Here is a 17702-nt window from a genome sequence, read left to right as displayed (position 1 = left end):
ACTTTTCTTTGTAGGCGGGAAGAATGTGAATGATGCAAGTTCAATTTGGATCACCATAAGCACGTATTGCAGCTCAACATGGTGATCCTCTAAGTTGGTGGTTATCTTAAGGTGCTGAGTATCCATCCCCCCAGAAGATTGCAGTAAAGATATTAAGTCAAACAAATACATCGTCTGGATCAGAGAGGAATTGGAGTGTGTTTGAAAGAATCCACACCAAACTACGCAATCGTTTACTTTCATCGAGAATAAATGATCTGGTGTATGTCCAGTACAATTTGAAGTTGGAGCAACAAAGAATTAAAGGTAAAGCAAGGCGACATAACATTGATGTTCACGACGTTCATAGTCTACTGCGGGATGACAATATGCTTGAGTGGATTGTGGGGGAAGACGAAACACCAGTTTTACCTCAAGAAGAACAATGGTTAAATATGTTGTAAGAGGAAGCCGTTAATAATCCAGAGCATGTCCCTCTACCATACAACTGGCATGATCCTGAAGTTCAAATCCCATACGAAAGGTTACCGGTGAGTGACTTTGTTTATGACTTTGGTAATCTTTCATTTGGATACAATACACAAGGTTATGAGAATGTGAATCCAACATATGATTCTCTTTACACTTCCGATCGCTCTGACCATGGTGTTCAACATATGAACGAAGGATATAATTCTAATATTGATAACAATAATGAAGTAGGTAACAATGACGATGAAAATGAAGAAGGTTATGATGACGATAATGAAGGTCATTATGATGATGATACTTATGTAAACGAAGATAGCCAGTACCCCCACGACCATGACTATGATGTGGAAAGGAACCGCCGAGAAAATGAAGAATACATGAATAAATCAAAAAAAAGGTGGTGGTTGTAGTTGGTTCGCGTAGCTTTTTAAATGATGAACACTAGTTTAACAATCCTATGTTTTTTAAATTTGAAGTTTTTAATCTTGTAGTTATTTTCCTTGTATCATTTAAAAAAAAAATCGAAGTTTTAAGCTTTCAATCTAGAGAAAGGAAAAAATTAAAAAAAATGGTAAGAAAGTTATTTACACACTCATAACGTGCGTGGTAACAGGAAAAAACACACGTTAAAATGTTATTTAGAAGAAAAAGAAATTCAAACTAATTTTAGAAAAACAATTACAACGTGTATGAAAATCGAAAAAACGGTCCTAAAAAACTGTCATTATTTCCTATTTATCGGTATTATAAAAGCAGGGATTCGGGGACCCTCACGGCCACAGTATATGAGTGTGACCGTTTTAACGGTCATTTTTCGATAAAAACGGGTGCTTTTCAAATTTTGTTTGGTACCCCATCATTTGATAGGTTACCCCACCATTGGACGGCTATGATTTTTTTTCTTTTCTTTTTTAATGAACAATTTCGACAGCCAGGATTACTTCTTTGATGTTTCTGTAGACCCAAGGACCCCACCAAATTTCGGAACGGATTTAATGGTTGCTTCTGACTTCTGGAGAAGAGTAGTATACTTTACAAGATTGTTAGCCAGTCTTGTTCCACACCTCTTTGCATCTGGCTTTGAGCACATTCCTCGACCAGAAATCAAAAAGACTTCAAAAGTGTTGTTAACGATGAATAATGATTTTTACTCTTGGAGGTTTGGAGGTGTGCTGCACTGATGCAGCCATAAACCTTACCATAATGATCTTTTTTTATACCATCCAAATGAACCTAGTCAATCAAATTGGCCGATACCTATGTATATGTACTCACTTTTCTTGGAATATGTTTCCTGCAACAACATACAATTTTGTAAAATGTAGAGGATGAAGTCAAGTTTTTTTTATTCATTAATAGCTATCACAAACATATCTGTTTAACTGGATTTTTTGCGTTTACAATATACGTTCTTTGTAAAGTAATGATCCTGCCGTTATTTGTCTAATTCATCACCAATCTATGACACTTCATACTCGTCCAATTGGTAAACTGAAGTTGCGGGACAATAGCCTTGTGTTAGTAAATCAATATTTGTTGTGTCTAGTCAAGCTGTGAAAGTCTTTCTTCATCAAGATCCACGCTATTGAATGAAAAGAATTGGTGGAGTGTCCAGGTGCCACATTATAATGGAAGCAAGAAATCACAAGAGGACTACTCCAGACTTGGAAATCCGGTTGCAATCTGCAAGTGCCCATCCGATCTTTTGCTTCTCATTATCATATATCACCACTCGGTCTTGAAAAAAATTATCTGTTCAGCAACAAAAATTATTAGATATGTCCGTCAATTTCAGAGTGGAATTTACTTGCTCAATCACTTAGTTTCTCTATCTTGCTTACCTCCAATAATGTTGTCATCTTGCAGGCCAACTTCTGTACCGTTTAGTATTCCTAAGCAAGCATTACCATATTTCTGACAGAAAATGAGAAACTGTCAGAAGCCTGAATTTGGATTTATGTTTCTATGTTCTCATTAAAATTAGAAATATGAAATATATGCTGAAAGAAAGATGCTTACACTGATGATCATGTAAGATTCAGGAGGTATTTCCATCTGCTGCTGTGATCTCCAGCCGCTTTTAAACCTTAGTGTTAGAGGCGTAAAGTACTTTTTTACTTCGCTGAAGGATGTGAATGGTTTCGCACCTCTCCAACAAATTGGTAAGGTCCCATCCTTAGTTATTTCCAAAGGCTTGCCAGATAAATCTTTCATCATCTAAAAACGGATGATGAATAAAAATAACATCATGAGCGAGTCTTGTAGCTATAGCTTGGATAAATGGATGAGGGTTCCCTACTTACAGAAGAAATGATAGCTTTGTAAGCCTGGGTATTGAAATATGAGTAGGAGCTCCCACTGTCAAAAATTACTTGAAGACCCTTGACGCCAATATACTGCTTTCCCAAATAGAGTTCAGCTGGACCAGGGGAGTAGTAGCTTTCGCTATAGGAATGAACGTAAAAGTAGTGATTAGATGAATGACATGGAAGAGAAAAGCAGATACATCAAAGGAAGGGTGTTGTTTCCCTTAATTTAAAGGTACTAAAGTGCATGTGCCAATCTAGACAGATAACTGGCTATGAGTTTTACAGCCAGCCAACCTACACCTGCAAATGGGAAGAAAAACCCAAGCATAGAAGGGACTGATCACTCGTGCTACTTACTCGATGGAATTACGTGACATTGGTGTCCAAACTATTCCAGAAGAGGGAACAAGATCTTCTCCAATAAACAGAAAGCCTCCGCTGTTGCCACTGAAACAGTGACCGAAGACATTTCGTACTAGACCCAGATTCTGAAGCTGAGATACGAAGCTGGCTTTTCCTTTGCCAAGCCCTAGTAATCCATCTGTAGGGGACGTAGTTCCTTTGGAACCCTGTTGATCATATCCACAACTGGAGACAAGAACATTTCAGAAAAAATGATCAGTAATGAATCGGCAGAAAGGTTGAAGGAAGAGTTTGTTGAATGATATAGACAAAGTAGTGTAATACTGCCGTACCCAATAGCAAAACGAGGTCCAACCAGTGTTCCGTTGGTCAAACGAATGGGGAAAACATCCTTGACAAGAGCACCCTGCGATACACCTTGATCTGCATACTGAATCTTATAGTGACATTGATCTGTTGGTTTCTTGCATATGTTCTTTTCAAGAGAGTGCAATTCTGCACATACAGATTCTGCACATGGGACAAGGCTGTTCTTGTTGAGTCGGTACAAGGGGTGAGGAGCCTGTCAATAGAAGAAACAATTATAAGTTACAAGCATGGATGCTTTCCGTGAATTAAGGGGACAGTGTTACATGTATACATCCTGCAACCTAAATAGTAGAGTACAAAATAGATGACACAGATGATGTTGCTGTTGATGATAAGCTATGTCGTTATTGGGTACGCTACAATGACACACTTCCACATTGAGGCATCATTTTGAGTTTTTTTTGTTGTTTATACTAGTAACAAACAAGTTTGTCTAACTGGGGAGGCAAACTACAGCTACAACAATAAGCTGATTGAATAATGATGCAAATATATATATGAAGTCATCGAATCCAAATACTAGTAACAGGGCAAGAAGTTTAACAGATAAATGTTGCTAGCTGCCATTGGAACATGTTAGTGACTATGACGAATTGTCAATGGTATTACTAGTGTTACCTTGGGACAATTTTTACAAGGGGCATCACAATGAAGCCATGTGAGATCACTGCCAGTGTCAATATCAAGGTAGTACCGTTTGGGTGGGTAGCCGATGCCCATTTCGACATAGTAATACCTACACAACAAGATAATCAAGCAAGGATAAGATTTTTTTTCGCCACTAATACAAGACTGAAATTTTTGTTTCAAATTCATAAAAGAATTGGGTTTTAATGACATTTGTCTGAATCTGATTAGTCAAAATTGGGGATATCTAATGAAACCAGATCTAATTGTATTGTGTATTTGAAGTTTAAAAATGGGTTTGAAAGGATTTTAGGAACAAAATAAGAACCACCAAATTTAAGGCAAAAACATGATCATAAATTGCTTTAGAAAACATACCCAATAGGATAGACATTCCCAAGAACACGAAAAACAACAGATGATCCAACTTTGGTAGCAGAAGATGATGCTGCTGGTGGTAATATCTGTTTCTTCCTCCTTAATTCTTGGTTTGCAGCCACAAAAGAACCTGATACTAACAAAAGTAAAGTCAATGCTAACATCATCATCATCTTCATCATCTTAAACTTCATCTCCATTGCCCTCTCCCTCTTTCCCTATTGACTATTAGACAGAATAAAGACTATAATTGAATTTATATACAGTAAAGAAACTTCAAGGAAAGACCGGGTAAGTTTCCAAGTGTTTTAATAAGAGCTGAAGTCTCTGTTTCTCCTCCTTGGGAGAAAGAGGGAAGACGCGGTTTCTGTACTGTACTATGAAATTGAGCAGCTGAGGTCCTGAAGAAGCTAAATATATATAGTGGGGGGAGGGAAAGAAAGAGACAAAAACAAACTACAAGAAAGAGTGGATGGATTGGTGCTGATGGTCACTCCACCACCCTGACATCTGATTGCTTTCTTCTTTGGCTTTTTCTGTTTTTTGTTCCTTGATTCTTTGTTTGTTTGTGTAAGGCTAGTCAACCGTTAAGGTGTTTGTGTTTACCTGTGGCATTGTCTTTGGATATATTCTTTCGGGTCGGGTATGGATGATCAAGCAGGCTATGTTACCTTGGAGTAAAAAGTAATTTACTAGAATAAAGTTTTTTTTTTCTAGAAAATCACCCAAATAGGACTCGGGCACAGGTATATGACTTACTCTGGTTCGGTTTAGAGATACCGAAAGTTTTACATAGTTTAGAGTCTCTAGACAAACAACAAATATAGTCAAAACACTTAATGAACAGTTACAAACATTGAACTGATGAAGAGATCTAACCACTCCCTGATGATTCCTGAGTTTCAGAAGTAGCAGTAACATAACAAGTTTAAATGGTTTGGTTTGGTTTGGGTTAAAAGTAGTATATCCAAACCACATAACAATATTGTAATCAGCAGAGATGTTAGGATCCAAAGATCAACCCATTTCTCAAGGTTTTTTCATAAAAAAAGTAACAATGGTAGCAAAGATAATCGGAATCGGCTATCTTAGATCGGAATCGGTCGGAATCAGTCTGAAACTTCACCGAAATCAGTCTTTTGTAACTAGTGTTTGCCTGTGTCTTTGGAGAATTTGTTGTTGCTCGTGTCGTTAGAGAGATTGTTGTTGCTAGTGTCTTTGTTGAGGCTCTTGTTGTTGATGTTGTAGATTTATTCGATGTTATTTTTGTTTTGATCTTCGACATCTTAATCAAAAGGAATTGCGACTCCAGAAAACAAACTAACCTATCAGTAAACCCTTTGAATTAAAACCCTAAAAATAAAATAAGTTAACAATAACCAAGTCCTAAAACAAAAAAGAAATAAAAATACAAATTTGAAACAAATCCAAATCGAAGGGTATAATCCTGAAAAAAGGGAAGGGTAATTAAGAACAGTTGGAATTGAGTGAAGACCAGATGGGGTTGATCTGCTCAGATCAGCTCCCATAAGGAGCCGATCTGAGCAGAGGAGACTCAGGCGTCTTGTTCTCTTGTCTGAAAGTTCAAGGAGAGATATAAAGTTTAGGGAGAGAGTACTGTCCCAAAGTTTCTTAAGTAAGGATAAACTGTCATTGGTCTCCAAGGTGGTCAAAGGCCATGATAACTAATTAACTCATATTTGGGGGTATCTCACAAATTGGAGGATACTTTATGTTACAGGTATAAGTTTCTAATGTCGATTGTTGCAATCGACATAATTTTACAATGTTGACAGATCCCCAAATATGGAATCTAATTAATGTATTTGTAATGAATCGCGTAATATATAAGTATCAATGATCTACCTATAAAATAATAGATGTATAAATAAATAAAATATTGAAATGAATAAAATTAAAAACAACGTAAAATTGGAGACATGAAGTTGTGGTTTGCGAAGAAAATGGAAAAATAGTTACATCAAAAAGAAAAATATCACATGCTTCTAATACAGTTAAGTGTTAAGTTTGGTTACAAGCATAGATGGGTTATAGGTATCGAAAACTTGTTGGGTCAAAACAATGACGGATTATAGCTTGAGTTAGCCCGACGATAGGTCCATCCCCACGAGAATTTATTGTTATATATCTGTAAGTCTAAAGTCACTGAGTATTAAAAAAAAATCAGAGGAAGGAGAGAGAGGGCTCTGTAACTCGACGATCGAATCGTTTTTAACCTAGAATTTTTCATCTTCAATACTTCCCTTCTGATCTTATTTATTCATTATTGCATGTTATAATCTAATCTTTCTTTCTATCATGGTATATTTTTATTTGATTTTAATGTCTCTTTACCACTTTTCTTTCTAGGTCTTGGTCGATGTGCTTGGAGATTTGCTTTGGATGTTGGAGGTTTTACCCGATAGTCTTGTAATCTTCCCCTGATATTTATTTTAATGGCTTTACCTTTAATGACTGAAACATATGAGAAGATCCAAATCCCACCTTTTAATCTATCTTCACTTTACATACTTCTAAAAATTGTATCTTTCTTCATCTTTCTACTTTTTTCCTCTGTCAGTTGACAAAACATTCGTCGAAACTCTAACCCTACAATGAACCTAGAATGATGTAACAAAAAATCGTACAAGTGTGTCATTCACCCATCTAAAAAGAGGCAGAAATTACTTTATATCCTTCCTTTGTCTCGTTCTTTTCTCCCATCACTCTCTTCTAGGATAACATTACTTTTAATGGACTCTTAAGCTAGATAAGTTCAGGAAAAAATAAATATCACGTCTATAACTGAGAGGCTTAAAGCTCTTAAAAAATCAGAGTTGTCTATAGAGGATTTGCTCCAAGGTACTTCTCAATTCAAGTTCAATTTCCTGGGTAAGGCTTACTCTTCCAAAATATTTACAGTGGGAGAACTTGATATGGAACTTAAGAAATTATTGCCAAAAATTAAGGATATCTTTATCAAAAAGGAAGATAATGACTGTTACTTGATAAAGTTCCATACTTAAGAAGAGTACGATGTTGTTCTCAAATTCATACCTCGATTCTGGAAGGAGGTATTCTTGTTTTAGATCCTTGGAATCCAAGGATTCCAAAAAGTGAAGTAGACTTAACAAAGAAATTATTATGGATACGTTTATACAACATGCAACCGGGGTTTGCAAATCCAGTTATAGTTTAAGGAATATCCAAAGCCATGGGAGAAGTTAGAGAGTTAGATCCACCAGATTGTGTTGTTCCAAAAGGAAAAATTCAAAAGGATCAAGTCTTAATTGATGTTAGAGATCCTCTCCATAGTGGATTTTGGATGAAAAACGCAACAGGAGAAGAAGTATGGATTAAGTTGTTCTATGAGAAACAACCATTCAACTTATGTGGTTACTGTTATACAATAGATAGTGTAGTACGTGTAAGAAGAAATCAATTCAGAGATTGCAGGTGATGAGAAGGGAAGAAAAGGATGAAAAAACAGAAGAACAATAATGTTTAAAGATGAGAAAGATAGATTACTCTGAAAAGAGTTGTTTTAATTAACTTGATAATAATAATGTGTTTTACAAGAAAGAAATAAGCCTATTTATATAGGCATGAACAAGAATGTAATGTCACTAAAATTTCTCATAGGCTTTGAGCCGAGCCTAACCCTTTTTTTCCTAGAAATTTTGAAATGAGTGCGGGGATTCTAGCATAGCATATATCGCAGGGAGTGCCTTGAACCAAGTTTAAAGACAAGAGCATGATATTCTTAACTAAATAGTCATCCCCTAGTAAATCTAGTGTGCCTAATTAATAGGTGCCATGGGAATTGACGCATGAGTGCCACGTTTTTGACATGAGAAACTTGGGACTTAATCGACTTTTTTTATAAAGGTTAACTCTAAAGCGCAAATCTCTATTGGTTTTTCATATATCCTTCCTCCTCCCCCGTTATCCTACCACTGCTTTTTACTCAAAAAATTGTTTCCAGCAATTGAATTGTTTTTTATCTTGAAGTTCGACTTAGAACGTCACCCATTTGCCTTAATTAGTTGAAGTTTTCTTGGACAGAGGTAGGGGATATTTTCTCTTCAAATTCGATTTCAAAATTTTGCGAATAAGGTTTGTATATCCTCTTGTGTTTAATCCCTGTCATTATTTCATGAATTAGATGCATGTTGTTCTTGGGTGTTAATTTCGAAACACTAAAGAGCTTGATTTGGTTTCTGTTACACTAGTCCTGAGTTTTCAATATGACTTTTGAAGGAAAAAAATGGTGTTCTCATATGGCCTATAACGTGTTTGGTAAAATGCTTATATGGATTTCCTTTTTGTGATTTATCCAAATCGAGTTGAATGGCCAGTAACTTAATTTCTTTTCATGTTAATTCTCTGAATCTTCTTATTTTCACCAAATGAGTATTTATGGGATTTACAACCTAACTAATTTGATTCATGATTTTGGTTCAAACTATCCATGTACTTCGTTGATTTTTGCACCACAAGAAACTTGGGTTAAAATCCTTCGTTTGTGTATTTATTCTCTGTGTATTGGAATGTAAATGATTTCAACATCCATAAATGGTTTTATGAAAAATAATAATGATTTCGGGAATACAAGTATTAGTTTTCATCTTATATCAATAATTGTACTATTTTTCTTCTTCTTAAACTAACCTAAATGTTTGTTAATTAAACAAATGAATTTTATACTTAAAACTCCACCCTTAGCCAATAGTCGGAACCCTTAGCCAATAGTTGGAACCCTTGGTTTGTTGTCCTAGTATCTTACCGTTTTATTTTGAAATGGCCTTTATGAGAACTCACTGAATTTCATAATCTTTCCTCGGATTTGCAACTCAAACTTTTCAATCTAATGTTTTGCTTATGCTGCCAGCCCTGAATTTCATAATCCAATGTTTTGCTTATGCTCGGCTTTCCTCGGCCTTTATGAGAACTCACTGAATTTCATAATCTAATGTTTTGCTTATGCTGCAAACTCAAACTTTTTAATCTAATGTTCGGCTTTGCAACTCAAACTTTTATTAGATAGCATTTGTGTTTTCGGATTTCCAATCAAAATGTGTGCATCATTGTCATTAAAAACTCTTATTTCCATCTATCCCTGTTTGTGTCTTATATTCCTGTCTTTACCAATCAATGGTGTATGTGCTTTTTGCAGAGTTTCAAGGGATGATTCATTGTATACAGTTACTTGGATCATTTTCATTTCTAAATTTTGTACTCGTTATGATGTATGTTGTGAGTGTTTCCTTGTTATGAGCAAGCCTAATAGGAAACTGGACGACTCTACTTTAGAAATGTCAGGCCCGCAGGGGCCCTCCATTTACGAGTGGCAACCCGGAAGACCGTTAGCTGTAACGGTGGCTGGTAACCAGAACTACCCTAACATCGGTGCTGGCCAAAATAATAGTAGAGTCACTTAACTCGAATTATAACTCGTTGTTTCTTTGTGAATTTAATTTGCGAAATGCTTTCATTTTGTACATCATTTTTTTTAGCTGCTGCTCTTGTCCATTTCTTTATTTTCGCGCAGGTACGATATTTTTTATAACCCCTACTGGGCATTCGCTCACCCTGTTTTGTTTTGCTTTTCCCCCACAGAGTACGAGAGGAGCTTGCAGCAGTAAGCCGGGTAGGGCTTACAGTAGGCTTTTAGCGCGTCAAAATTAGTATTTTGTTGTTCATAGTATGTATATCACGGGGATAAATCTGGGATAGTCTTATGCTGCTCATGACCCATGCTTTTGATATATTTTGCTGTACATAAAAGTGTGGGATCTTGTTTGATGGATAGTTTATTATCGGTAATTGACTTATGCTCTAAATTTTGCTGTGTAAATACTTAAGCTATGGTCTTTGTTAAAGTCTAAATTTCGGTGCATCCAGGTTACAAAGACTTCATTTTGCTGTTTAGTTTTGATGTATTGCAGACCTGTTTACATTTATAAATGATGAGGTCGGATTTCGGATAGAGTAAATTTCATACAGTAAATGTTGATTAGCATGTCAAATGTAATATGTACCTTTCATGTTTTCTATATTATTTTGGATTTGCTTAAACCAAATTTAGAACTGGGAACTTACATTTCTAAGCATGCAAATGTCTGTACTTTGAGTATAGTTGATGGGACTCTGGGAACCATTTTTGTGAATTTTGATTGATGGTATAAAGTGTTGTATATTTAATATGGTTTCAGTTTGTTATATCCTCTTTTTTTTTTCTACCTCATATGACTTTTGAACTTATCTAATCCAACTATGTTGGAAGTATGTACTTGGATGCTGTTCATTTATGGATGCTCCGTTTTAAAAGAGATAAAATTTGATCGAAGTTAAAAATGGTTTGCAGTAAAGGCCACTAAGTGGGTTATGGATGGGGCTATGGAATAAATGTCTTTCTTTTCTTTCTATTTTTTTAACACCTGAAAACATGATTAGACTTAAATCTTTGTAAAATAATGAGCAAGCTTGTTTTCTGTTTACTGCCAAGTTACTTTCATGTTGTTCTTCAATTTATTTTAGTTTTGGTATACATACCTATTTGAATAGGCACTTGTGTATTTTCATGAATGAATATCGATTTCAGGCTTTAACCTCCACCACCATTTCAGGCTTTAACCTCCACTGCCATTTTAATTCTCAGGCTTTAACCTCCACTGCCATTTTAATTCTCGACAAGTTCCTTAGGCTTTTATGTTTAAATTCTAAAATGATTGTTTTTACCCCTGTTTGTGTCTTATATTCCTGTCTTTACCAATCAATGGTGTATGTGCTTTTGGCAGAGTTTCAAGGGATGATTCATTGTATACAGTTACTTGGATCATTTTCATTTCTAAAATTTGTACTCGTTATGATGTATGTTGTGAGTGTTTCCTTCTTATGAACAAGCCTAATAGGAAACTGGACGACTCTACTTTAGAAATGTCAGGCCCGTAGGGGACCCCCATTTACGAGTGGTAATCCGGAAGACCGTTAGCTGTAACGGTGACTGGTAACCAGAACTACCCTGACATCGCCGCTGGCCAAAATAATAGTAGTCACTTAACTCGAATTATAACTCGTTGTTTCTTTGTGAATTTAATTTGTGAAATGCTTTCATTTTGTACATCATTTTTTTTAGCTGCTGCTCTTGTCCATTTAGCTATTTTCCCGCAGGTACGATATTTTTTATGACTCCTACTGGGCTAGAGCTGTCAAACGGGCAAGCTAGGGTCAACCCGGCCCTAGCTTGACAAGCCATGAACGGGTTAGGGTCAGCCCTAGCCCTAGTACTATTCATGTACAAGCCAAAAACCCCAACCCTAGCCCTAGACGGGTTGGATCTAACGGGTTGCGGGTTGGCTTGTTAAATGGGGTGGTTGAAACTAAAATCACTTAAATGTATAAAAAATTTAGTGGGCAGAGGGATCACTACTCCGTAATCCTAAATCAAATGAAATTTGGATTGTATTAAATCATTTAAGGAAATATGAACTTTGATTTCTAGCACAACACCCTAAAATTCTTAAATTAGTAACTTAAAATTCCTAAATTAGTAACTCACATGAAATTGACGGGTTGACGGGTAACCCGCGGGTTGACCGTAACCCGACTTGTCTTTACTAGGGCTAGATATGACAACCCTAACCCGGCTTGTTTAGACAACAAGCCGAGCCGAGCCGGGTTAAAACAAGCCAAGCTAGGTCCAACCCGCGGGCCGGGTTAGAAATTGACAGCTCTATACTGGGCAGTCACACACCCTGTTTTGTTTTGCTTTTCCTCCACAGAATATGAGAGGAGCTTGCAGCAGTAAGCCGGGCAGGGCTTACAACATGCTTTTAGTGCGTCAAAGTTAGTATTTTGTTGTTCATAGTATGTATATCACGGGGATAAATCTGGGATAATCTTATGTTGCTCATGACCCATGCTTTTGATATATTTTGTTGTACATAAAAATGTTGGATCTTGTTTGATGGATAGTTTATTATCGGTATTTGACTTATGCTCTACATTTTGCTGTGTAAGTATTTAAGCTATGGTCTTGGGTAAAGTCTAAATTTAGGTGCATCCAGGTTACAAATGAAAAAGCGGGGGTCTAACAACACCACCCAATATTTTTCTTAACAATCTGTATAGACAAACTCGAATATACTTTTAAGAGAATCAACAAGACTCAATCAATTAAAAGTATATCAACAAGTTTATATCTCTCTTCTTGATTTGATTTACTCAAGAAGGAACTGCGAGTTCTAATCAAATGCAAGGAATAACTTGGATGGTACCAAAGACCAATATACAAGGATCAATCAATGACAATCAACAACCAAAGGTTGGATTACTCTAATTGATGATCTAACACACAACTTGTATTATTTCAATTATAAAGATAAAACAATATAATGTGGAAATTGAAATAACACGGACACCAGAAATTTTGTTAACGAGGAAACAGAAAAACCCCGGGACCTAGTCCAGATTGAACACACACTGTATTAATCCGCTACAGACACTATCCTACTCCAAGCTAACTTCGTACTAGACTGTAGTTGAATCCCAATCAGTTTCCCATTGATCTAAGGTACAGTTGTACTCCTTGCGCCTCTGATCCCAGCAGGATACTACGCACTTGATTCCCTTAGATGATCTCACCCACAATTAAGAGTTGCTACGACCCAAAATCGCAGGCTTTGACGATAAAAAAATATGTCTCACACAGACAAGTCTATCAAAGGATCAATCTGTCTCCCACAGATAAACCCTAAAGGTTTTGTTCCGTCTTTTGATAATAATCAAGGTGATCAGGAAACAATTGATAATCAGGTCTTATATTCCCGAAGAACAACCTAGAGTTATCAATCACCTCACAACAATCTTAATCGTATGGTAGCGAAACAAGATGTTTCGGAATCACAAACAATGAGACGAAGATGTTTGTGATTACTTTTTATATCTTGCCTATCGGAGATATCAATCTCAAGCCAATCAATTTGATTGTACTCGTACGATAGAAGATTCAAGATCAGATCACACAACTACGATAAACGTAGTATCGGTCTGGCTTCACAATCCCAATGAAGTCTTTAAATCGTTAACCTGGTTAGAAGAAGAAAACAAAAGGTTAAAGGAGAATCGACTCTAACACACAAACTAGTATCACACGTAAGGTGTGGGGATTAATTTTGCACAATACTAGATGTCTCCTTTATATAGTCTTTCAAATCAGGGTTTGCAATCAATGTTAGCTTAGTAACAAAGCATTCAATATTCACCGTTAGATGAAAAACTGATTTAGATTCAAGTTAATATTTCTCAACCGTTATATCGAAAACTTAGCTTGTCACACACACTTGATAATGCACGCTTCTAGGTTTGTTAACCGTACCCAAACGTATGCATTTGTTGGTTCAACAATAGTTAACCAAATGGTTAGCCATATGAGCATTTCATATCAACCATATTCTTCTTCACAATAACTAGTTCAAATGACTTCACATGAACTAGTTAGAGAGTTGTTCAATTGCAAGGAAATCTTATGTATCACACAAGACACAATTGAAGCAAAGATGATTTGATTCACTTGAATCGGTTCATGAACTTTTATAGCCACGGTTTGCAAACTGCATTCCTTAGTCTTTTTAAGTTTAAGTTCATAAATCATCTTCAGATATATAACCTTCTCAAGTTCGCAGACTAGGTTCGCGGACTGAAGTTACCGGGCAGAGTTTACAAACTCCAGCAGAAATTCTCGGGTATGAGAACTTCGCCGGTTCGCGGACTTAGCTTCACGCAAGTAGTTTGTCAACTCCAGCAGAAATTCTCGGGTTTGAAAACTTCGGCAGTTCGCGGACTGAGTTCGCGGACTTGGCTCACGCCATTCTTCCGGTTCTCTTGATCAACAAAGTTCGCAAACTTTGGTTCAAGGAATAAGACTTATACATAAATGTATTTCCACAACAATGCTTATGTCCACCATTGGTTATGTAATCTAAACTCTCATTTAAATCATTGAAACATTCTTAGAGGACGTTATGTAGTTGTTACACAATTTCTCGTCAAAGCAATTTTCAAGATGATTGAAACATATCATGACTTTCGTCACATGGTAAAGATAAACTTGATCGAAGCGAAAAGCTTACCAACACATATTTCGAGATATAGATAGGCGAGATATACTCTTCTCGAAATACGAAATGTGTATAATCCAACTCTATATATATAGCATACGACTTCTTGTCTCAAAGAGTAGGAGATAGAGTAGATAGACTTTTGAGTGATAGATAAGTTCAAGTCTTCACGTACCTTTTTGTCGAGAAGTTCCACCGGTTCCTTGAGTAGTTCTTATACTTGTATGATAAATCACCATGAAGTCCTTCAGCTCAACTACACTTTCTATCCTAGTCCGAGACTTAGCTATAATAGACTAGAAATCAAGACTTATAGTTTTGATCACTAACATTGACAAACATGCTTGAGATAGCAACGCATGCGAGTTCGACCGAGCAATGCTCTAAAAATCTCCCATTTTGTCAATTTTAGTGACAAAACTATCAATACATATGGAATACAAAAAATATAAAGAAACTTTAGTAGCTCCTATTCCACATGTCTAATATTCAACATTCCTCGAAATCTTCGTCACTTCCAAGTACTCCAATGATCCCAAAGGTTGTAATTTTAGCATCACCGTTGTTGAAGATCCGTAGCTATAACAATGAGAAAACATAATTCTCGATCATTGTTATACAGTGTCATAGTATTATTACACAGCGTCAAAGTTCAATTGTATCACAACTTTGACAACAATAATATGGTGATATGTATCACTCCCCCTTAGTCAATACTCCATCTCACATGGAAACCACTCCCCCTTACACAATGATCCGAAAACCATATATATTTATAGTGTGAACTACATATTAATTCTCCCCCTTTTTGTCAATAAAATTGGCAAAGGTACAAGAACGGATCGTAATGAAATTTCCGAGAGAGACATTTCATGACAAAAGGAAAAAATACATACCAACTAATTTAGATGCAATCATAAAGCCGAAGCTAAATGCATTCATCAAGAAGTTTAAAGATACAAGATAACCCCTCTGAAATTCCACAGCCGCACACCTCTCAAGATATGACCATTAAGCACAAGTTCAAAAGAACTCTCCCCCATTTGATGTCATTCCCGAAAGAACAAAAAGAGCGACCTTAATTCAAAAGAAAAGAAGGATTTTTATTGGACACCAAAACCCATAAGAATGATTTTCTATATCCAAAAACTCAATCAAATTAATCACAAGTAAACCCATGATTAATTAATCGGAATACGCAATCAAATTAAACACAAGAGGTGATCAATTCAATTGATTGCTCAACATAAGAGAACTTATGGAGACACGAAAGTACTCAACTAGATTAATTACAAGAGAATCCATAATTAATCTAATTGGAATATACAACCAAACTAATCACAAAAGTAATCAATTTAATTGTCATTTGTTTTGCTCACATAAGAAAACTTACGGAGCAATAACTAAATAACCAAACAAGATGATTAATTTAGTTCAATATGCTCGACATAACATATCTCACGGAACAACAACTAAGCTAAGAAAATCAACTTGGTTGTATAATACTCAACATAAGATACATTACGGAGCCTCACAGTAATACATAAAAATACGGATCAGGATAATCAATACTGCGGAATACACAAGGATTCATTCTATCTTCAATCACTATTTGCATAACGACAATTAATAGACATAATCCTTGAAACAAAAGATTTTAACCTATCTTCCATCAAAATATTTGACAATATAGGCTTAACTTTTGTATTTGTCAAAAGTCCATTCATTATTTTATCAATACGTGAATACCAATCACGAACGACTTTACTTTTGACAAAGTATGGGACAAACATAGTTCACGGACGTAAACACCAATATCCCATAACAAATTGCAATATAACAAATCATAAATATTAAATACTGCAAAAAATCATCCTCCAAAAAGTTTTTAGAAATTAAACCAATAAACCTAAAAAATAAGAAGATGAAAAATAATAGCTATGTGTAGTCACAACCATTGCTATTCAAAGCACTGGTTATTCTTCCAACTAAACCAAAAATAAAACATACTAGGCAACAATGTATTTGAGAAATTCCTTATCATTCCCGAACTCCTTGTCGTCAACATCCATTGGAATATAAGGTTCGTGGAGAAGGAGTCAATACCAACAAACCGTCTTGGCTGATGATGTGGAACCAGGGCCTTCTGAATTTCCAAAGATCTTAAAATGCAAGCTTTTATTTCACTAATCTCCTTTCTTACTTCCTTCTACTCATCAAGAACATAGGAAAACTTCTGAGAGTTAGAAGGGACAGCCCTTGGCTTTCTTGTATTCCCCTCTTTATTTTCAAGGAAGGAGTTACTGGAGATTTCTCTTTTTCCTTGATTGATGGCTTAACAATCATATTGACATATTTTCCATCCAAAGACATGATGCTTAGAGAATAGTTATAAACAACTGGTTTTTGTGAGTGGAATTAACAATCTCATCAAGCAGTCTTAAGATATAAAGGATATCAGAGAGGAAAAAGGAATGTAGGGTTCGCAACCTTTAAACATGCTTGTGGACGCCCAATTCTAAACCCTATAAAGAGTAGAATTGTCGATAATAACCCTTTACTTTATTTAATAGACAGGAAAAACAAACCTAAGAAAAAAAACTTTTCCTAAAGCCTGAGCGGTACACAATCTTATCTCTTCGTTGAAGTTTGTTGGCATTCCGCACTTGATGTTTGTACTTGTAACATCTTGATAGTTCATGACCCTTCTGAGAACAAAACGAGAACGTCAAACTTGGATAGTATTCAGGCATCTATGGTGTGAAAGCATCCAGACACATAGTAGATCCTGAAACATTACAAACAGAGTTTCCAAAGGATGGGTCAATTGATTCTTCCAGCTTGATTGGATTCTCTTCTTCACCGAAACCATCAAGGTTGATATATGTATTGCTACAATTATCAAAATAATGTTTTCACATAGAAGACCAACACTTGATTTCCTATCTTCATCAAAATCATAGATCTCAGACATCTCATCAAGTGTTGCAGCAAGACCTTTGTTCCCAGCGTATTTTCTACGATTTGGGCACTCGTTTGCAAAATGACCAAAACCATTACACTT

General features: G+C 35.9%; 1 protein-coding gene and 1 long non-coding RNA gene across 2 annotated transcripts; one reads left to right on the top strand and one right to left on the bottom strand.

Moving 5' to 3' along the window:
• Window positions 1–1793: 1793 nt before the first annotated feature.
• Window positions 1794–5054, bottom strand: LOC113346277 (aspartic proteinase Asp1-like). Its single transcript, XM_026589826.1, has 8 exons — window positions 4518–5054; window positions 4131–4248; window positions 3476–3705; window positions 3138–3368; window positions 2775–2916; window positions 2491–2688; window positions 2313–2385; window positions 1794–2223 (listed from the first exon to the last, which is right to left on the bottom strand). Exons 1-8 carry the CDS (start codon window positions 4715–4717, stop codon window positions 2114–2116), a joined length of 1302 nt encoding a protein of 433 aa, XP_026445611.1. The 5' UTR covers window positions 4718–5054; the 3' UTR covers window positions 1794–2113.
• Window positions 5055–8448: 3394 nt separating this feature from the next.
• On the top strand, window positions 8449–10508 carry LOC113346304. Its single transcript, XR_003358480.1, has 3 exons — window positions 8449–8633; window positions 9694–9944; window positions 10137–10508. It is a non-coding gene; the product is annotated as an uncharacterized LOC113346304 (long non-coding RNA).
• Window positions 10509–17702: the final 7194 nt, after the last annotated feature.

Source organism: Papaver somniferum, unplaced genomic scaffold (genome assembly GCF_003573695.1).
Source record: "Papaver somniferum cultivar HN1 unplaced genomic scaffold, ASM357369v1 unplaced-scaffold_99, whole genome shotgun sequence".
NCBI classification, from domain to species: domain Eukaryota; kingdom Viridiplantae; phylum Streptophyta; class Magnoliopsida; order Ranunculales; family Papaveraceae; genus Papaver; species Papaver somniferum.
Note: the sequence above shows the minus strand (reverse complement) of the source record. Positions and strands in the feature narration are given on the sequence as shown.

What these genes read in the sequence shown, in the direction of transcription:
- LOC113346277 (XM_026589826.1), bottom strand. Translation starts at nt 4,717, where the DNA reads ATGGAGATGAAGTTTAAGATGATGAAGATGATGATGATGTTAGCATTG. An exon ending in AATCTTACATGATCATCAGT is followed by an intron (nt 2,386 to 2,490) that starts GTAAGCATCTTT and finishes ATTTTCTGTCAG; the next exon opens with AAATATGGTAATGCTTGCTT. An exon ending in AGATGACAACATTATTGGAG is followed by an intron (nt 2,224 to 2,312) that starts GTAAGCAAGATA and finishes GTTGCTGAACAG; the next exon opens with ATAATTTTTTTCAAGACCGA.